General features: G+C 40.4%; 1 protein-coding gene across 2 annotated transcripts; it reads right to left on the bottom strand.

The window, feature by feature from the left end:
- Positions 1–4,334: 4,334 nt before the first annotated feature.
- Positions 4,335–21,594, bottom strand: Kcna3 (potassium voltage-gated channel subfamily A member 3). Of its 2 annotated transcripts, none has more exons than XM_057793343.1 (2): positions 19,984–21,536; positions 4,335–9,738 (listed from the first exon to the last, which is right to left on the bottom strand). In XM_057793343.1, exons 1-2 carry the CDS (start codon positions 21,407–21,409, stop codon positions 9,623–9,625), a joined length of 1,542 nt encoding a protein of 513 aa, XP_057649326.1. In that variant the 5' UTR covers positions 21,410–21,536; the 3' UTR covers positions 4,335–9,622. The 2 variants fall into 2 exon arrangements, with proteins under 2 accessions (XP_057649326.1, XP_057649327.1); XM_057793344.1 differs by having other exon boundaries at positions 9,604–9,738; positions 18,242–21,594.
- Positions 21,595–22,224: the final 630 nt, after the last annotated feature.

Genomic DNA, 22,224 nt, shown 5'->3' with positions numbered 1-22,224 from the left:
TGCATCTAGACGTGGGTTAACTGGGCCGTGTGGTAGATCTAGTTTCAGTGTTTTGAGGAGCCTCAGTACAGGTCTCTAGTAAACAATCTTACATTCTCATTGTCAGTGTACCATTTTTCTTCACACTCTTGCCAGCATTTGCCGTTTTATGTTTGGTGCTTATAGCCTCAGGTAGGCTGATTTCCAGTAGATTCCACAGGAGGGAGAGAACGAGTGTATATTTTGAACTGAAAGCCAGTTTGACTAGGGTTTATAGAGAAATCAATGGCTGAATCCTTTGCAGTTTAAACGCAAGAGCTCTTATCTGAGCAGAATACTTCAAAGGATCAGAGATTAAAGTATGAAGTCTAGAAACTACTGGAAATGTTTAAATACTGATGTTAAAATTACACTTGAGATAGCACCTGATTTTCTGTTTCTAAGCCAGAAAGCTTACAAGAAGGACCCTGAAGGTTTCTGGAATAACAAACTGCCCCTTCATCAGGAACTGCATGAGGTTAAGTGTGAGTGACTTGAAAGTACAAGTCAATTTCCTCAGTACTGTTCATGTTTTAAGATTAAGAGAGAACATTTCCAAAAGAGACACACTTGGAGTTTTATTAAATCCAAATGCTGCAATAATTTGAAACATTTTTAAAAAAGTTTTCTACTGCTCAGTGATTACCATCGACTGATTTATTTCATTTTCTATTCACGTGCTTTCTGTGACAGTGTTTTGTAGTCTAGACTGGTCTCAAACTCCCTTTGTAGTTGAGGATGACTTTGAATTCTAATCCTCCAGCCTCTACTTCTCAAGTGCTAGGATTAAGAGCAGGTGCCACCATGCTGAGCTAAAGATTATTTTATTTTTATCTATCTATCTATCTACTTTTATTTATTTTTGCTTTTTGTTTGAGAAAGAATAAAGATTATTTTAGAAAGTAGTACTGTGCCAGGCGTGGTGGATTGTGGACAGGTTCATGTAGTATTGCACTTTATGATAATACTTAATGTTTGTTACAATTATTACTGATATATACTGTCCATTTGTATGCAATGCGGGCTTTTATGATTTCAGTCAAGTGTATAATAAATATGAAGTATTTTTCAAATTAATAAAACAAAAGGTTTTTTTTTCAACTGCCGCAGTCATCTAGTTTCCTTAGACTGTATTTGTCTTACCAATCTCGTGTTGCAAACATCAGTGTGTAGCAGTTTTTATAACTGCACAAGTTTTAGCTCCAGCTACAAAGAGCTAGAATCCTTTCCCTACTCGCATTTGCCTCTCTTAGTCTTTTGCATTTACCCGTCATGCCTTATCCCTTCTCTTATTTTCCATTCCTCCTTCCTTACGAGAACAGTTTGGTGTCCCCCCTAACTGGAAGGTTTGCACTGGAAAATTATAGCTACTTTCCAGCTTTCTCCTAGGTAGTAGTGCTGGGCTTAATGTTTCCTTCATTTTTTCTCTTGGCATGGTCTGATACAACTCCCAATGACTTTGGAATTCTCTGTTTCTATCCCTAAGTCTCTATTCTGAGTTCTAAGGAGAAAGAATCTAGGTTGCTCAGGTGATAATGTGGACAGAAGAAAAAAAAAGGATGATGTGAGTGTTAGGGCTGTCCCAGGTTATCTATGAAAGGAATCTGAGCAGGGCTCGTGATTGGCTGCCAGAACGACCAACACCGGAAGTGCAGCGAGATGGCAAGAGTAGCAGTTGGTGTGTGATCCGGGGAAGAGGTAGTAGTTACGGCAAAGGGTTAAAACAAAGGTGGTGGAGGAGATTATAGAGACAGGAGGTAGATTCTGAAAGGATCAGACACTTGGGGAGCAGCAGCATTTAAGAGGTGACAAGAGGAAGATAAATAAAAAGTGACCGAGAAGGCATGGAAAGAGATGAAGTGCCAAGACCTAGAAGGAAAGAGGTGCCAGTGAATCGTGTCAGTTCTACAGAGATCCGGGGAGGTTGAGAGCTGATGTACGGCAAGGAAAGGAGTCTGGAGGAAATGTCTCCGTAATGAGGTGGAGACAGAAACCAGACACAGTGGGATGACTGATTTGTGGCAAGGAGACAGAAATAATTATAGTATATCACTATTTCTACTTATTCCAGTCTTACCGTTTGCTTACATGCCTGTGGTGTGTGTGTGTGTGTGTGTGTGTGTGTGTGTGTTTGTGAAGTTTACTTGAACCACAGGATAGATACAAGGTCCCATTAATATGTACTCAGTCATTATTAACATGTGGGGTAACTCTGAGGTGAACCAAGAAGGACTCTTTCACCTGGCCTAACTATATACCACATACAGTATATTTTTGGAGGACTGTTTGCTAGGTTCTTTCTTGGCTACAGCAAATGCTGATGGCTTAGTTTGACAGTGCATAGCATTCTTGCTGGCATAATATGCCCAGAGGGACAAGCATATTAAAATCACAAATTCATTACTTCCTTGAGAGTAAAACACATAACATTTTAACAGTCTTATAAACTGCTTCCAGGAATTATAAGGCAAAATTAATTCTGCCTCAAAAATTGCTTGCACATTTATGAATGCCATTTCTCTCTCCCAATTATTCCCATCTCCACTGCCACAAACAAAAAGTCATTTTCTTCTGCCTGGATCCCAAGTTTCTCTATATTTGACACTAAATCCTTAAAAGTGTAATTATCACCTCGTGGTCCAACTTTTAGATTCCAGTCAGTATCTCCAAGATGCCATTTAGTCTCCAATTATTTGTAGATTCAGTTTATGTGGAAATAACCACTTGTTTCCATGGTTAGCACAATGTGTTTACATTACACACGTAACACTGAAGGTTACTGAGTGTGCTTGTGAACCCCCGTGTTTACATCTTCATAGAAAGCCATTTCGTATGCCAAATGGACCAGGCATAGACTCTGCCATGTGCTCATTTTCTTAAGTATCGGTTTTGAAATCAGATCTCTGAACTATTTACTTTTCTCTTTCTCTTACTCCATTTAAAACAAATGGAAACGACAACAAACCCCTCCCCCAAACTTCACTGGCTTTAAATTTTAGCAGGGTATTGCCATTTGGTTTTAGCCTGACTCCTTGGTTTTCACGACAGTCTTCTTCCATTTTCCAAGCCAGGTATCATTTAGAGTGAACAAAAAGGGACAATTTGAAAGCAGAGTGAAGTAGCCTCCTTTTGGCTGTGACTAGTGAAACCTCTAACTAGTCGACTTAAAGGGGAGAAAGGCACAAGGGTGATAAAAACTAAGCCCAGAAAATGAGACGACGTTCTAGTGGCCCTAAATTACAGAGGTGTGCAGCACCATGTGTGAACTAACTTTTAATGTTGAAGTAAAACAAACAAACAAACAAACACATGGATTATCTTAGTTCAGAGTCTACCTACAATCCCTTGGAAACAACTTAAAAAATTCTGTTCTATATAATTAAACAAATGGTGGTTCATGGAGTTGGCCATTAGAATTGTACAGGCAGAAGGCTTAAGACAAAATTACTCCTTATAAAAAATGGAAGCTTAGAAATAGATACTTCTTTACAGCCAATCACCACACATGTAAGGCTGTTTGAATCTCCACTTGTTTATGCCTGTTTTAGATAAAATAAAATTCCAGATGGAAACTAGAGGCCTGTTTTGATGATGTCGCCTTTGCTGACATTCCAAAGGCACAGACACATGGGAGGAGCTGCTGTTAGAAAAAGAATGAAGATCAACATTGCTGGGAACAAAATGATTGCAATGGCTAGGTGCTTGCTGGAAGTTAGACTCTGTAAAAACGTAAACAACAAGAAACACTGGAGATATAGAGAGACTGCATAGTGAAAATAAAATGTCCTAAACATTTTACTGTTCTCGATATTAATAATTACTCTCCTAATCTGCAAACTTTGGAATATCTGGCTATCTATAATTCATCTGATAAAAGCAGAGTCATCCACACACTGCCCATAATACCTCCACACTGTTTTGAACAGGGAAGTACATAGATGAATGGGATTACTATTTTTAAATGAAGTAATGTCATCATTTACTCTATGACTGGAATAAGATATAAAGGCTCAGCATTATTGTTAATCTTTTATTTTTCTTCTTTGAGACTTCATTGGGATTTTAGAACTGTAAGACTGGGCAATGGAACAACATCTTGGGAATGTTAGAAACCTTTGCTGTAAGGGAGGACAAGTGATAGATGATCCAAAGGCAGCTGAGGCTGGAACTGTTGACAAGAGCTTAGCTTTTGATGTTTCTTCTGGAAAATCAAAATAAAGAAATAAAGTGGAAGGAGGGAAGGTGGAGGAAGGGAAGATCAGAGAGAGAGAGGGGGTATGAGAAGAGAGGAAACAAACAGCCATTTGGAATTATTACTGCAACAGAACATTTCCAGGTGTTTTATTGGATTATGTTTTTAACATTTGCAATAAACACTTCCAGTCCAATGACAAATTGAAAAAGTCATCACAAGAAAATATCACAGAATTAAAACTCATAGGTATTTACTTAACAAAAGGCCCCAAATTAAGCAGCAAACATGGCATAAAAACTTAACTTTACATTACTACATGGTAAATTGACCTAACTCAATGTCAAAAGAAAACGAATATAAAAATATAAAATGCATGTTTGATTTGACATTGTAGTTAGAATACTGTTGTTATTAAGAATAAATATTACTTCATTTCATACAAAATAATACTTGGTTTACTTACCTACTCGATGGGGAAAACTGAAGTCAATGTTAGGAAATATTAAATGCCAGTATAACACATTTTCTTTAAATATTCACAGTTAACACTGCATTGCACACAGAAGTACAGAACGAATCACAGACTATTGATTTACAAGGGTAAGCAGTACTATTGGCTACCTGATACTTGAGAACAAAAATGGAGTATTGGTCATGGGTTGAAACATGACTGTTCTTCATATTCAAACTGAGAAGTCATTGGGTTGTAATGTAAGTTGGGAAAATCCTTAAGTATATCATTAAATGAGTGGAAAGCTTACCAGTAATTGAACTATGGCTAATGTTATCAAACTGCTACTTATGACTTAATAATCCAGTATTTCTACATAGTTACTGGAAAGGATAGTTTCACTAGAATATACACACCCTCCCAACTCCCTTCTCTCGTTTCCTCCAGTCATACACAAACTGAAAGCTAAAAAATGATTGCTATGGGGCCTAGTTTTTTTCCCTTTGAGTCAGAACAGCTGCAATTTCTCTAGTTGCTTTAAAAAACTGTTCAGAAATTAGCTGTTATGATGGGCTTGTAAAAAAGCAAGTAAAGGAGATCGATGAAGAGCAATTTAGTTTTGGCATGGTGGCATTAAATGGATATGAGGGTGTATAAGACTTGTGTGTGGGGACTTATGTTTTAGTTGATAAAATCTTTGGGTATTACAGTAGTAGGCAGAGGTTGGAAGTTATCTAAGAAGGTCTAAAATAATCCCAATGACTCCATTTCCCTACAACATTAAAATTTCAACACATCTTTTGAAGTTTAGGTTTGAAATACAACGCGAGAGAGAACACACACATGCCAGGATGACAAGTGCAAAAAGAATGAATGACATTTAGAGTCACTTATGGGCACATGGTCTATGGTAAGTCACTTGACTCTTTAACACCTTGACTGCTCTATCTCTAAACTCTAGATACTATTAGTAATTCATGTGGGCAGTGCTTTAGAAATGAAACAGAATATGTTGATGGTCTTTGCAATGCATAAGTATTTGTGTAAACAGACACATGTAGACTCCAAGAAACACTACATACACTGTTTGCTTTCCTTTGTATGTGGTATATATTGTATGTTACACCTATAATATATAAGCTTAAAAAAAACCACAAATGATAGCATTTATGGGGTAGTCCCCAAAGTAGTCTATAAAGTTCTCTAACAGTTGAAAAAGAGGATATTCCTATTTGGTTTAATGTCACACAATTTTATGGCATTTAAGAAAAACACTTTGACATTTTAACTAAATACTTAACCTCCCCACCCCCACCCCCCGCATGAGACAATCACACCACAGAAACAATTTACCAGAAGAGGAACACTGTGGTTTGTTCACAAATGGTTGTAGGATACAGCATTAACATGGTATGCTGGAATCACCACTTAGCATATTTTATCAACTTAAAAAGAAACACAAAACTAATGAAATCATTCCTCAAGATCACGGACACTATCACATATGCAAGAGACTAAACTACACCTACGATGAAACTTCAGATTCACAAAACTAAAATGATCAGATTAGATGCTTTAGCTAATTTCTCCACTAGTCAAAATATACATTTCCTATTATGACAGAGGCATCTGAAACCTGCCCCTTTCTGAATGGAAAGGAAATAGGACTTAACTTTCTGGACAAAGGATCTCAGTATGACAAAAATATTTCCGTTATTCAATGGACCATTACCATTTTAATAAGTTTTCTAGTGTCTGACTCTGGTGTTCTTCTAACTTATTTCTTCCTACACTAAAGTCAGTCACCAGAAAATACTCCCATTTTTAATGGGCATCGTCACCTGTCATCTTTGTTGTGCAAAAGATATAACCCTTCTTTCCTCAATTGTCCACTAATGCCAAACAGAAGTGTTTGGGTATCCCTGAATGTTTTTCTCACTCCTGAGCAAAACGAATTACAGTATGGCTCCATTGGGCCTCCTTTGTATTAAAAAAAATTCACAAAATTTATGAATATTCTTTTATATTATAGTTATAGTTTCTGGGACCAAGAGGGCATTAACTTTTAAATGTGACAAAAATTGTATCTTACAGTCAGCTATAGTTCACTGGTATGCCAATATATTTGATTATTAAATTACAACGAGTTGTGGAGAGTAACGTGAAAAGACATTTGTTTAGGGAATGAATTCAACATTAAAAGATGAAATGACAAGTTTTAACAATTTAGCCAGATCTGAATGAGAATGAGGTCTAAGTTTTTCAGGTCTTGTCGAGGTCAAATAGCAGTATTAGGAATACACATGTCTGAGTTCATAATCTACCCAGTTTCTTGAAAACTCTACGGCATCATAGTGACCGATGGGGGGAATCAACACATACAGGTATTTGTGCAAATGTTTTAAGAACCTGGAATGCTGCAGAACATTAAAAGATGAAAAGAAATATGCAGATTACTAAATTCAAATTTAAACTCTTTATAGATTAAGAAACTGGAGTTCTGAGAAGTTGAACGGACTTTCCTGGGGGCAATGAGTGCTCGGCAGACTCAGTATTGCAATGCATATCCCCATTTGAGCTCCCGTGTGTAAAAAGAACAAGGAGAGAATAAGGCAAACACTTCTGTTCTCCGGTCTTTTCCCATCTTTTCCTACCTTTAGTCTCCTAATGTGCAGTAAAGTTCTGGGACCATTTCAGCGTTTCATGTACACTGTGCAAATCACCTTAACATCCAATTAATGTTACCAATACCTGCCCCATCTTGTTAGCTGTTTCATTAATCTGCTTCCCTTCTACAGAGGGATGCCCCACCCCTCCGTTTTTCATGATCCTATTATAGATGAGTGAAAGATCTTAAAGGAGAAGAAATCCTATTTCCTCTTCTCACAATTTGAAGAATGAGATATTTCATGGCACTTTCAAAGCTTAAATCTTATTTCAATTTATTCTTTAGAAATGCATATAAAATCCTAGTGTGTAAGTATTCTTCAAAGCATTTTTCAAGAGATGTGTGTAACAGGATTTGATAGCGGGAAAGGGCTTTTGAGTTTGCCGAACCTGGCATGCCCACTCTGCAATTCAAGAAACTAAAGTCTAGCAATGCTAATGACTTACCTGGGGTCCCAGAGGTAGGCAGTGGGTAAGAATGCCAGTATCCTGTTATCTAAGCTCATGCTATTTTTACCACTCATCATGTGAATGTTTTAGTATGTTATGCATCTGATACTGTTCTGAGCTCTTCTTTGGTGTGTGTGTGTGTGTGCAAAATTCCAGATTTTGTCTTTATTTGAACCGTAGCCTATAATTCTAAAAGAGATATACTATTACATACAATACATTGTTTAAAGATGTGTCATTATATGAAGGTATTTCTTGCACAATTTGGCAACACCTACTGATCCTTACACAAACACCTGAACGTTTAAGAACCCCTGGTTTGTTTTCATCCACCAGGATCGCTTTACTGCTAACGAGGCTGTGGCCATCAGTTATGAGGAGTCAGACGACTGCAAAGGGCTCACTATTCCCAGTGCCAGTATCTCTACAACATGAGCGAACATTAACAAAAACAAGGTGGTGGCTGTATTCTCACTGTACTCATGGCCATTTCTATTGGAGGCTCACATCACTCAAAGCAAAGACAGCTGTCATCCCTTTATCATCATTAAAATGATAGTGATATGGTCTCCATGTTTTGACATGAAGAAATTACCAGGAGATTATTAAAACTTCACTTTAGACATTGCCTCAAAGAAAGTTACCTGGATTGTGTTTCTACCTATTTGGGGGTTACTAGGTAAGTGGCTGTTAGCTAAGGTTCTTATGATTAATGAAATTCATCATTTGAATTTTTAGGTCATCATATGATTAAACTTCTAAAAGTACTCATTACTTTTTATGCACTTGTTCAGGCATATTTTGACAATAAACTATGCAAGTGAATAAAGTAGTGTACATATTGAATGTTCACAGTTTGACTTTCCATAAGGCTTATGAAATAATATACAAATAGCTACCATTCTGCTGAGATGTCACAGTAAATACAATAATGGCACAGAAGTTAAATGTTCCCAAATGGGACGCCATCTTTATGACCTCCCAAGTCTCTTTTCCAACTAAAAATTTGCCCCTTTTTAATTGAAAAAGAGTTCCATTTCTAAAAGAATATAAAAATAGAAAATGAGTCAAAGAATATTTTACACATATAACTTTGAAGGAAAAGTTATAAGCATCAGATGAGATATTATATATATCTTAAAGAATGTACTTTGTCTCACCGTACCAAACATCCCATGAAAATAAAATAGAATTTGATATATAATAAATGCCTAAGTATAACTAAGTATTGTAATTTTAGTTAACACAGACAACTTAAACAGAATAAGAACTACTACATTTTTTTTGTAAAGTTAAAGTCAACTAAAACCTACCTAAAATCTAATTTGTTAACCTAGCATTTTGAATTAAAAAATAAAAGAATGTCTCATCAGGCAAGGCACGTTTCTTTAATACCACTCCTCTGGGCACAGTGTTGACTTCACTTATTTGTGTGAATGGGATGGTCTACCAATGGAAGCCTTTGGTATAGTCACACACTCACAGATAAAGTTAAACCTAACCCAGAACACAGACGATAGGAACATGTTCCACAATTAAATACAGTTCAATACTTGAATGAAAAAAAACAACCCAGCAATAGTTGGCTTGTTAGAAACACACACAAGGTTATCTTTATCTGTGACATTGATTGTAGTTTGGGGATGTCTTGACTCCATCAGAATGTCAACAGGTTAAGATGATACCTTAATATTTTATTTTTTTAAATATTTTTTATTTTTAATGTTCCTCTTTTCTCTCCTGCTTGATATCATTTGTACCACTCATAATATGAAGAGTACCCTCCAGTTCTGAGTTCTTTCCTTCAAGTGAAGCATTTGTTAGAGATGTATCTCTGAATATTAACTGAAATGAAAATATGTTACTGTCATTCCGCTCTCATCCAAGCAGTTAAAACTGAGCATGCTTCTGGTCAGGGTCACTCTGCACTTCCTTATGTGGGGCTCTCTTGAGGGACCTGTTGGATAGAGAAGATGCAATAATTCACACTATATTTAGTATTTGAAATGACAGAATTTATGTTACAAGAAAAGTTCCATTTATGAATTTTTTAAAATTTATGTTTTCTTTCTTTTAGCTGTAAAGTTCAAAAAATTTCATTTTTTGAAATACTGTAGACTATATTTTGAATGTCTCCAATTTTCAAATTAGAAAGTAGTAGATTATGTTAGTTATAATTTTTCAATTAATAATGATCCATTAGTCCAAACTAAAAGGATAGTGCGCTTTTGGAAAAGAGATTTTATCCTTATCCTCAAGGCCATCTGGTAGGTTTACAGTGACTTTTAGAAAAATGTGTTATCTTCTCAATGATTTCCAAAGATTTCTGGTTATATCTCCTCCTGTGGTGAGCTAAAATGAGAACTCTCTGTAGTGAATAGACTTTCTGTCCTTACATGGAGAAAGATGGGGTGAGGAACAGGGAGAGGGAGGTGGAGACAAGAGAAGAGAAGGGATGGGAAGGGAAGGGGGAGGGAAGGAGAGGGGAGAGAACGGAAGGGAAGAAAGCCCTGTGAGTGCGAGAGCCTAGCACCTTTTTATTACAAATCTAATGATCCTTAAAACATGACTATGTGCAGTTATCTATCACTTTAAAGAATTAAAACAAAAACTGCTCTGTCAGGGGCTGTGAAGAACCAAGAAATAAAGGCTATAGGTTTGGTGACCTCCCTCTCCTCCCACTAGAAAAATATAAAAGGATAATGACAGCATGGTTTGCAGTTTTATCCAGAATCCAGAATGGACTGTGGCACCCAGTAGACATTTTATATATTACAAAGGCAAGTCCCAGCCGCCTTGCAGTGTCTGACACATTTTGGGTCCTCACTATAGGTATGCTAAGTGGATAAAAAAGGATACATTAAATTCGGGTTATGTCATCAAAACATTTGATTATTCTGTAATACAAAGGAAACCCACAAAGACATAAACAGAGACTGTTAAACGTGTGAACATTATCTATCAGGCTCATGGAGAAGACTCTTCCTTACATACACTCCTGGCTTTAGCAGATGTCCCTGAACCTTGGGTAAATACCCAAAGATGAGGATCTGGGATTCCACTGCACTTTTGATGGGAGAATTGCTCACTCATCAAGCTACACACTGTAGGCCCCCCTGTGGGCTGAGCAATTATCTGCAGAAACATTTTTCTTGGTGGTATGGATCACACTTGGTCATATGGTCAACACTTTCTTTACACTACTTTTCTTGAGTAAAAAGTAAGAGTATATTTAAAATATGCTTAATTTTTATTATGAAAATACAGAAACTCCAAGGGTTTAGTTATTAATTTCCACTAGGAAGAAAACACTAATAACATGAATGATATGGCCTCCATTTAGAATGTAAGTCCTTATTCTTTACTTGCTGAGCCTTCGGTCTATTTGTCTTGAGATGGTTCTGTTAAGTTTCACTTGTTTTGCTACCATTTCAATTCAGTAGAAGTGACTGGGCTTCCTGTTTTAAATCTCATGTGTCCACTACTTCCTGTGAAGGCTTTGAAATGTCTGGTAAGAATAATGTAAGGCTGGGTGGACGGCTCAGTAGATAAAGAACTTGCTGCACAAGGATGAGGACACGAGTTTGATCATCAGGACCCAAGCAGAAAGGTAGAGACAGGTGGAGACCCTTGCGCTGATTGGCCAGCCAGTCTAGCTTGCTTGGTAAGCCCCAGGCAAATGAGAGAGATCCCATTTAAAATACACGGTGGATAGCTCTTGAGGAATGACACCTACAGTTGACTTCTGCTTTCTATATACATGTGCACACATGCCCACATAAACCTGCATGTACACAAACACATATCCACCAACATACATGCATTCATGTGTATACACACACACACACACACACACACACACATACGAATCATACAGTATCTTAACAGGTTATAAATGTAGATAAAGTTGTAATTCTATAGAAATAAAGGTGCTATCTGGATAGTATAAGAATGCTTACATTAGTGGGTAAGAAGTGGGTTAAAAAATGAATAGACATTAAGTATCAAAATGAATTCTATAAAAGAGATAGGAGGTATTGTAAAAAATGATGACCTATAATTAAAGAAACCTGCTCAAAAGGGGGACAAGAATGAGCCAAGTTTAATAACCATTCATTTGCAAAGAAGCAACTCATAATTCTATCAAGTCCAAAGAGAAAGAAATATAGATTCAGCCCACTGAACAATGTGTATTTGATGAGAGGGTTGGATTCATTCTAAAAATGTAGATTTATGGGAACTTTGTTCTCATGATGTGCCTGTATTTTGACATCTATTAAAAAGTTAATATGCCAGGTGGTGGTGGCACATGCTTTTAATCCTAGCACTCAGGAAGAGGCAGGTGGATCTCTGTGAGTTCAAGGCCAGCCTGGTTTACAAAGCTAGTTCCAGGACAGTCAGGACTGTTTCACAGAGAAACCTGGTCTTGGAGAAACAAAAACAAAACAAAACAAACCACAAAACAAAAAACAAACACCCCCCCCCCAAACAAAACACTTAATGTTGGCCACATCACCAGTAAGTTCTACAGTACCAGCAGCTAACCAGTAATGAATAAGCCCAAAGACTAGGAAAGCGTCTTCTCTATTTATATATGGTTTTCTGGTTGAAGTTTTGGAAGTTATGAACTCTTGGCAAGCAACGAAAGGTTTAAACACAACAGTACTTAACGTTAGCAATCTGAAAGATGTGAGCATTGTCAAAAACCAGGAAATTCATTGGGAAATGAGCTTGCAAAACTAAATCAACGCTACTTTGAGTAACATGAGGAATATTTGAGTCTCCTACTAATGAATTTCTAAAATTTACAGATCTAAACATGTAAGTAAAATATCTAAATCTTACATAGCATAATAAACTGCTCTTCTCAAATCAGTAAAAAGGAATGCAGCTAAAAAGTTCACAGACTCTAGAAATAAAACAGCGAAACTAGAGTTTGTATTTAGAGAGAATAAGTGTCTTTCAAGTCTGACATATGGGAACCAGCAAGATGGTTCAGTGGGTGAAGGCATGTGCCACCAAGCCTGATGACCCAGGTTTGATTCTTGCAACTCACACAGTGGAAAGAGAAAACCAACTCTTGAAAGGTGGTTGTCTGCTGACCTCCACAACTGTATTGTGGGCACATCCACCCACGCACAAATACATACACATCAAAAAAATAAGAGCATGAACAACGAGACATTAAAGTATTTAAATTTCTACTTTTTGTTTTATGTCATTTCTTTAAGAACACCTAGCAAGATATTTTCAGATAGAATATTTGGTTCTATATAGGCTTATTAGATAAGCTGTGGAATAGAGTTTCTAACTTCTGTTGGTTTACATATGTAAACTCAAACACATATGTTGATTTTAATTTGTTGACACATTTAGTAAGAAAACTATGCTGCCTGGATGTGCAGAACCATCTAGCTCATCCATTGGTCTGATTTGCCTGGGAATGGAGACGATTCAAAGGGAGTATAGAGAAATACATTTCTCTCTAAATCAGCAGAATCACATATCCTGCCGAAGAGAATACATCTGCCACAATGCTATCTAAAACCATGGCAGTATCTTTGTTTAACGGAAAGGTTAATTTCAGGGGAGTCATCTGTTTGTTGGGATTTTCTGTAACACTCGGGACGATAAGTCTTTGTCCACATGAATGAAAAGGACTACTAGCTATAAGAAGTACTCTGCTAGCTTCTATGTAGGATCCACGGTCTCTGGGAAACATCCTAAGTGCTAAGCACCCTTGATAATATCCATATTTAGATCAAGGGATTCCATCCTTACAAAGGGGTAGAGCTTCTTGTAGGAATCTGAAGTATGTTATATACATCGAAGTCTTTCCAATGGACAAAACTGCAGAAATTTTATCCATGAGAGCATGATAAGGAGTCGGAGCGCTGCATCAATGAAAACCATGCAAGAAAACCCACATGTTCCTCCAATAAATACATACTGAACACAAATGTGTTTCAGGTACCAATCCAGGTCATGGCCTCAAGGAAGGAAAGAGAAAATAATAAATCGAATAGACAAAATATATCCTATGTTAGAAGGAAGATCAAAGAGAGAAAGGGACAAACGGGGCTGCAGTGGCAAGCAGACTGGCTGGGAAGGCTGTGATGAGAAGGTGACACAGCAAGGGGGCGATGGACTGAGTCATATGGATGATGCTTGAAGGCTCGAGCATACTACGCAGAAGAAGCAGCCAGCACAAACCCTGCAAGATGATTTCTTCACTTTAAAAAGAGCATGTAGAGCGCTGTGGATCAAGTGTCAGGAAGGCAAATAAGGCCAGAAGAGTTAGAGAATTAGGTAGGGCCGTGCAGACCCCTGTAAGGTCAATACAAAAAGACTGCTATGAGTTCAAGATGCACCTGGTCTATGGAGTGAGTTCCAGGCAAGCCTTGTCCCCGAGCAACCAACCAACCAACCAACCAACCAACCAACCAACCAACCAACCAAACAACAACAACAACAACAACAAAAACAACAAAAAAAGAACAAGAAAAACCCAATTAAAAAAACCAAAGAAAAGAAGAAAGGATTACTGAAGGTTTCATGCTAAGAACTGAGTCAATTAAGGGAAAGGAGAGAAGCTTTATTAGTAAGGTCAATAAAAATCCGGGCGAGAGACGATGATGGTTTGAGGATAGCCTTCTTAGTGAAAAGCTCATGGGGATCTCCTCATAAATTCCCCAGAGACTTGGTACTGTGACAGTCCCAACTTGGAAGCTCACAGGAAGAGAAAATGCTCCCCTCTTTCACAAATGAATGAGGGACCTCATCATATGCAACACCCGAACCCTGAATAAGCAGCTGTTCATATCACTCTTCAGATATGAAGAAACAATATTTGGGGTTTATTCAGTTGCTATATTACTAATGACCAGCCCTAGGCATTTTCCAGGGAATTGTTCCTATTCTTCACCTAGGATATGATAACAATATGGCCCTCAAGAAGATGATGGAGCCTCTTTTCCAGGACTCCTTTCTAAAGTACATGATGGTGCGCATTTTGAAGTGCAAGGAAAATGCATCTGATGGAGGGCAAAGAGAGGAAGGAAGGAAAAAGGGAGGGAGGTCATAAAAATGCTTTTCAGGGATATGTTATCTTTACAACTAAAACCCAAGACAAGCAGCTGTAAATCTCTAATGAACTGGAATCATTAGGCTGTATTTGCAGGCTGAGAATGAGCACACAATGAATACTAGTATCAGATGCCATACAACACTGACCATTTTCTGGCAGGAAGTTAAAATTTGTAAGTAAGGTTTGGCGTTTTATAGTTTTCCATTTTTAAAAAAAATTTCCCCTGATTTATCTTTTCTCAAAGATAAATACCTTCACAGAAGTTATATAACACACACACACACACATGCCTCAGCACAACATAGGAAATCCTACAAACCGGTAATTCTATCTTCCTTAGTTGAAAAGGCCCATTACAAAACAGAAAACAAAAAAATCCTAAGACGTAATCCCTACCTAAATAGCTTTTCCCAGGTCTAGAACGTCTCACCTCGGCCTCACAGTGTTTCCACATGTCTCCGGATTGGGGGGCACATGCTTTTTTGCATTTCTTAGTGGGAGGGGTTATCACTTTTATTCACAGCTGAGAGGTGGAAAGGGCTTGAAACTGCTATAGACAGTGCTGAAAATTTCAATGTGCAGAAAATATAATTGCGGTTCTCAAAGGAGTGAACTATTGGTGCATGTCATTATGTGCTGTAGTTATATGCTGTGTACAAAGCTGTTGCCTGGGTGTCTTATAGGACAAACATGTAAATACGTTTCATGTAAACCATAACTTTAAATATCATCTACTATGTATATAAAAGTTGATCAATCCGGAAATTCTGTTTAGGAGTTTAGAAAATAACGCTTTCTTTCCCACCTCGTCTTGTCACCATAGTTAGTCGATGTTTGATTTTGGCACAATGTGAGTTTAAAACACCACACAAGAAAAATAAATACTAAATGTTAGCCTCTATGGTCTGCACTGGATCACTGGCTGTGGGGCACAGGCATCCTCCTGAGGTGGTGTTGAGTTGGACCGATCCAGCCACATAACTCACATGCATCTCCTTTCAACACTCAAGATGTTCAGCTAAGTTCAACAGTGAAGCCTGTAGCTGGCAAAGCTAATTGGCACAGGCAAAGGTGCATTCATTAGCACGCTACTCTAAAGCTCAAATCACTATCTATTTTCATGTTATAAAAGATTTAGAGCCTTGGCGAAGGGGTTACACCCAGTACACACGACAAAGTTAGGTCTTACTGTTTTCCTGCAGTCTCTTAACGACTCGTGGAGTGGCTAGGGGAGTCTTAATGCCAAAAATTTCAGTGGCCCGAAAACCTCCCATTTTCTGTCCCCTTGTAAGCAACCCTTACTTTCTTGCAAGAGTCAAATGTTGACACTAATTTTTGATATGGTTCCTCAGAAACCTAAGCAAAGTACAGGAAATGAAAAGTTTAATTTATATGTTATTTATCATATTGCCAATTAAAATAATGCAAGCAGGAAATGACTTTAAAAACCCCAGAAATACCATTGTCCTTGCGGGCATCCCTAACATTACTGATAATGGCTTCTAAGGTTAAATCCAGATACCTCAATTATGTTACAAGGAAAGTCAATCTCAATATGATTTAAATGCCTTAGGTTTGATTCTCCTTGTTACACACATCTCATTCCTAAGAAAGGGCTAATTTTCAGTGGGCTGACGAGGTTTCTACACACTAATTAGTAACATGGACTGAAGTCAAACTTAAAAGTCTCAGGGATTTATCTTCTCTTTCAGGACACACCACAAAACTAGCATGGCTTTAGAGTCATCATGACCTGGCTTTGAATTGTGGCTGGGTGTCTCACTAGCTTGAAGTCACAGGGAAACACTTTAGCATCCATCATCTCGTGCTCATCCTCATTAAAACGGGGTTAATGCCACCACAGAACTGACAAGTGTCCAGGGCGTTGTTGATGCTTAACAAATGTTAACTGCCTTAGTACAAACAGGAAATTACTGGTTTCTTATTCACAAAGCTTTGTATTAACTATACAATGCTCATAAGGATTGATCATAAGACCATGTAGTCTCTTAATCTGATGTACATCATTAAATTATTTAATACAAAAATGTATGAAGGACTATTTATTACTTTTATATTATGAAAAAGGAAGTAAGGAATAGAGAAGTTATGTAATGTTCTCAAGGTCATTCAGCAGAAACAGGAGGCAAACCCTGCTCTAAGACTGCAAACAGTTTCTTTCAGCCACTTACACTAAAAGCCGGGAAATACTTATGTAAGATGAGAGTGTTAAGCTGACAAACACAAGGCCCTACTTTTTGTGCTAGGCACAGTACCCAAATCGTCGAGCATCCCCAAATCAAAACACAGAACCTATAACCCTTAAGGAGTTTCCAATATGGCGACTGGAAGCAATTACATCACCTGAAAGCTATGACTCAAAACCTGTGCTATTTCTCTGGTTAAGAAAACAAAAGGTGTCCTTCAAACTCCTCTTATTTAAGAAGCATAAAAATATGGGCTAACATAATCTGTTTATGAAAATAAGCAAGGTGTTTACATTCCTAAATAGCAGCAAAAGTGTTACCTTTATGTGAGTCTTTTAGGTGACTGCTCTAATATTACCAAAAGGAATTATGAAAGGAATGCCTCTCTAGCAAGAAGACCAACTCATAGATCAAAATGTGAATTGTCCAAAGAAGGTCATACAAGCAAAAGAAAGTAGGTAAAATTCTGTTTAGAGACAAAGAACAAACAGCAACCAGGTAGACAGAATTATTGCCTCTACCTTTTTTTCTCATATTTCCTTTATCTTTCCTCGTAGAACCTCCATTAATATTTCCCAGTCTCTCAAATGCACAAATATGTTAGGTAGGCTTATGAGAGATTACCTGAAATAATTTTGTGAGCTTTGAAAATGAGGGTACTGTCATGTGCTCTAGAGGGACAGACTACTTATGTGCCACCAAACCCCCAAAGCAGTGTATAATTCACACAAAGCAAAATGACTACGTTGAAGTAAACTGCCCAATCCTATTTCAATTTTAAGCATTTATTTCAAGAACTACTGATACTAAGGAATTATGTAACTGGACCTCTAATCTAGCAGTTGTAGGGTTTGCTTTTTAATTCATTTTAAAGGGGAAACAAGTTGTTCAGGAGCCAAGTGGGTTGGTCAAAGCAATGGAATGATTTTCAGTTCAGCTTGGCTAAAAGTTGGTCAGTAGAAAAATTTCTGTATCCTTTTGCACTGAACCATGGGAACCAAAAGATAACCAGACACATGGGGAAAATTTCCTAACGAGCTTCTCAAAAGGCAATTGGCATGTATTATAAAGCTGTCTATTTTGCAAATATAAACCTAGCTACGAATGACGTTTGCCTGGTTCCCTGCAAAACGGACCACTCTAAGACACACAGCCACAGTGCTCACCTGATTCTGCCTGTCTGCTGGCACCCCTCAGCATGTGCCTGAAATTCCAAGGTCTGATTACTTCCTGATCCATCCTCCTTTTCATTGGCTATAATACACTCCTTAAAACCTGCATCCCTCATATATCGCAGGTTAACCTTTCTTTTCAAGTTCTGTGATGGTGACAGCTCTGTTGTGGGGTCCGCATGGACTTCTTGTTCTTTTGTAACAGGAAATCTGAAGGTCTCTTGTAGTAAGACTTGGCATACACTGATTTTCACTTGCTTTTTGCACAGGGCATGTTTATATTGTTGTTGTTGTCACTTCGTTTCTTGGCTTGTCATTTCTTGGTGAAAGAACTGTGCAGGAGCATCTTTAAAATTTGTTACCAAAAAAAAAAAAAAAAAAAACCTTCTAATTCAGATTCTGATTATTGTGGCTTACGTGTAACATTCCAAAGATGATCTTTTCCTTTTTGATTCAGTCATTATGGGATAACAGTAATGATTTATATAAAATATAAAAAAGCATCTTATAATTCATTTCACCTCTTTACCATCTTACACTTAATTTGTGCGGTTTATTCAAATAGTATTTTTTTTTCTTATGAAATCATGTTAGTAGGAACCATCTGGAAAGGTTACTGTGGAAACGGCAAGGCCTGAGGGGGGTGGGGCTAAAGAGCAAAAGATGCCATGACAACCTTTTTCGGGTTTCCCAGGAAACATGGGTTGCTATGGGAACTGCATCAGTCAGGTCCGAATTAGTAACTTCCGCTGGAAGGGGTGTCTGTCACTTTAATCTTCTTGTGACACTGCAGAAGCTTATCTCTCACATGCGTTAGGATTCTTTGTTGTTGCTCTTGACAGCACTGAAAACGAATTTCTAGACGTTTGTAGATGTTGGCTGGGGCACGTACTCACAACTTCACTGGAATCCGTGTCTAATACTCGCAAAACACTTTGCAAACTCCGAAGAGTTAATGTCAGATCAGCACATTTGGGCCATTTCCCTTTTGGTTCAAAGTTATTGCGAACCTTAAATTCTTAGAGGAGAGATTCAAATGGAAAGACCAGTCCAAAACAAAGTCAATGCATGGTGGGTTTATAAATCATTGCTCTAGTTAGACTTTCTGCCCACATATCCAGAGGCTGGGCAATTAAACCAAACAGTTCACAAACACTAACGAACGGTTCACCAAACAAGAAGCATCATTTAAGTTCTGCCTCCTCTACTCAGTAAAGAGACAACCATCTTTTGATTTTGAGGTTAAACAGTTATCCGACCCCTGAAGTTTCATTTCCTCCCAGGATGTGGGTTTTCATAGGGGGTGACTAGAAATCAAGCCTTAATGTAAGTTTGTTGGTCACAAAATTAAAAGACGAGGAGAGAGATTAAGAAAAAAGAGCTGAGAGAACGCAGCCCACTTGCAAAACAGGCACCTGTGTCAGTATGAAGCGATAGGGAGAGGGAGAATGCAGTGTGCTTTTCCACTTTTTCATGGCCTTTCCTTGATGAATGGTCTGGAAATGTATAAATCAAGGGTATACACAGACCAAGGGGGCACGGTCCACACAATACTGGGCAGTCTGTCAACTGTATCATATATTAGACATCAGTGAATATCTTTTTAATGTTGACACACGAGTTGGGATTATTGTTCGTGGTGCAAGTGGCGGTGGAGTTGCCCGTTTTGAAAGGGGTCTGGGGGAAAGCGCTGTGGTTCATGCCCCCCTCTTCGATCACCATATACTCCGACTTACTCAGGGTGGAGTTACTCCGGGCTTTTCGGAGCTCCTCGGCTGAAGAGGAGAGGTGCTGGCAACTTCCCACATGCATATACTGGGCCTGCTCTTCCCCTTCTGTCTCCCGGTGGTAGAAGTAATTGAAGTTGGAAACAATCACAGGAACTGGCAATGCAATGGTCAAGACACCTGCGATGGCACAAAGTGAGCCCACAATCTTGCCTCCTATGGTCACTGGGTGCATATCACCATAGCCGACAGTTGTCATGGTCACCACTGCCCACCAGAAGGCATCCGGGATACTGTTAAAACCCGAAGAAGGGTCGTCTGCCTCAGCAAAGTAGACAGCACTGGAGAAGAGGATGACCCCTATAAAGAGGAAGAAGATGAGCAGCCCCAGCTCTCGCATGGATGCCTTCAGTGTCTGCCCCAGGATCTGCAGCCCCTTAGAGTGGCGGGAGAGTTTGAAGATGCGGAAGACCCTTACTAGGCGGATGACCCTAAGGATGGCCAGAGACATGGCTTGCTGCCCATTACCCTGTCGCTCAGCCAGTTCGGTGCCCAGAGTGATGAAATAAGGGATGATGGCCACAATGTCTATCAGGTTCATGATATTTCTGGAGAAGGTGGCTTTACTGGGACAAGCAAAGAACCGCACCAGCAGCTCAAAGGAGAACCAGATGATGCACAGGGTTTCCACCACGAAGAAGGGGTCCGAAAAGCTGGAGCCTCCAGAGGCGGTCCCCGACGTGCTGTTGTTGGCCTCGAACATGTCCTGGGACGGGGAGGCGGGGTAGTCTTTCTCATCGCGGAACTCGGGCAGGGTCTCTAAGCAAAAGATGACAATGGAGATGAGGATGACCAACACCGACACGATGGCAATGCCCCGGGCCGGCCCTGAGCTCTCGGGGTATTCGAAGAGCAGCCACACCTGACGCTGGAAGTCTCTGCGGGGCAGGGGCCGCTCCTCCTCCCGCAGGAAGCCCTCGTCCTCACGGAACTTCTCCATGGCCTCCTCACCCAGCTGGTAGAAGCGGATCTCCTCGGAGAAGATGTCAATGGGAACATTGACCGGTCGGCGGATGCGGCCCCCCGACTGGTAGTAGTAGAGGATGGCGTCGAAGCTGGGTCGGTTGCGGTCGAAGAAGTACTCATTGCGGAGCGGGTCGAAGTACCTCATGCGCCGCTTGGGGTCGCCCAGCAGCGTCTCGGGGAACTGGCAGAGGGTCTTGAGCTGCGTCTCGAAGCGCAGCCCCGAGATGTTGATGACCACGCGCTCCCCGCAGCATTCCTGCTCGCCCGCGGCGGGCAGCGCGGGCGGCAGCGGCTCGTAGCGGTCGCAGCCACCTCCGCCGCCGCTGCCACAGCCTCCCTGAGGCGGGTCCCCACCGCCGCCTCCCGCAGCCTCTGGCTCCAGCAGGTGGTCCCCGGGCACCACGGTCATGTCTGGCGGCAGCTCGGCGCGACCGGGGCTCTGCAGGGTGCGCGCACCACCGCTCGCGGGGTCCTGCGCAGGGTGGGCGCGGCGGTGGCGGGTGAAGGGCTGCGGCGGTCGAGCGCGGGAGGCGGCGGTGCTCTTCTTCCTTGCAGGCGGCGGCCGGCCCCGAGTCGCTCTTCCTCGAGCTCCCCGCCCCACCGCCGCCTCCGCCCCGCGAGCCCGGCCCGCCGCCTGTTGCTGCGGCTGCAGCGAGGCTCTGTCTGGGGCTGGCGCGGCGCGCGGGGCTGCACGGTTCAGACGCCTCCTCCCTCCTCCGCACCCCTCCCCGCGGGGCGCGCGCCCGCCTCGCCGCCGCCCCCGGGTTTCCCGCCCACCGCGCGCGCGCACTTCCCGCTTCCTGGCCGTGCCCCTTGCGGTTCTTTGTCACTGGATCTCCTCCAATTTGCATCCCCTTCCCCACACCCTCCGGAACCTCTGAACCGCTACCCAGCCAGTCTGGCCCTGGAGGATCCTCTCCGCCTGGCCTCATTCCTGGGCTCCACTTGCTTCTGGATAGCGTGTATTCCCTTCCCGCGCGTGGCCGAGTCCCAATTTCAGAGCTGTTAGATCTGTTCAAGGACCACACCTTGGCCCTCGGTTGCAGACCTCCTGGCCTTTTACACTTTGCCTGGACAGGAGGAAGGGCAAGTTCCAGGAGTGTAGGTAGCAGAAGTCCCAGGCAAAGGAGAAGGAAGGACACCAGGTGCCAGGCCTCCTGACCCTGAATGTTGTGGGAGGAGGGGGTGAAGGCTAGGTGGTTAGCATGGGCAAGAGGTGAGTCT

Source organism: Chionomys nivalis, chromosome 18, assembly GCF_950005125.1.
Source record: "Chionomys nivalis chromosome 18, mChiNiv1.1, whole genome shotgun sequence".
NCBI lineage: Eukaryota > Metazoa > Chordata > Mammalia > Rodentia > Cricetidae > Chionomys > Chionomys nivalis.
The sequence above is the reverse complement of the archived record's forward strand: the minus strand, read 5'-3'. Positions and strand labels throughout refer to the sequence as shown.

Coding starts and splice junctions, on each gene's coding strand:
- Kcna3 (XM_057793344.1), bottom strand. CDS start 21,409: ATGACCGTGGTGCCCGGGGACCACCTGCTGGAGCCAGAGGCTGCGGGA.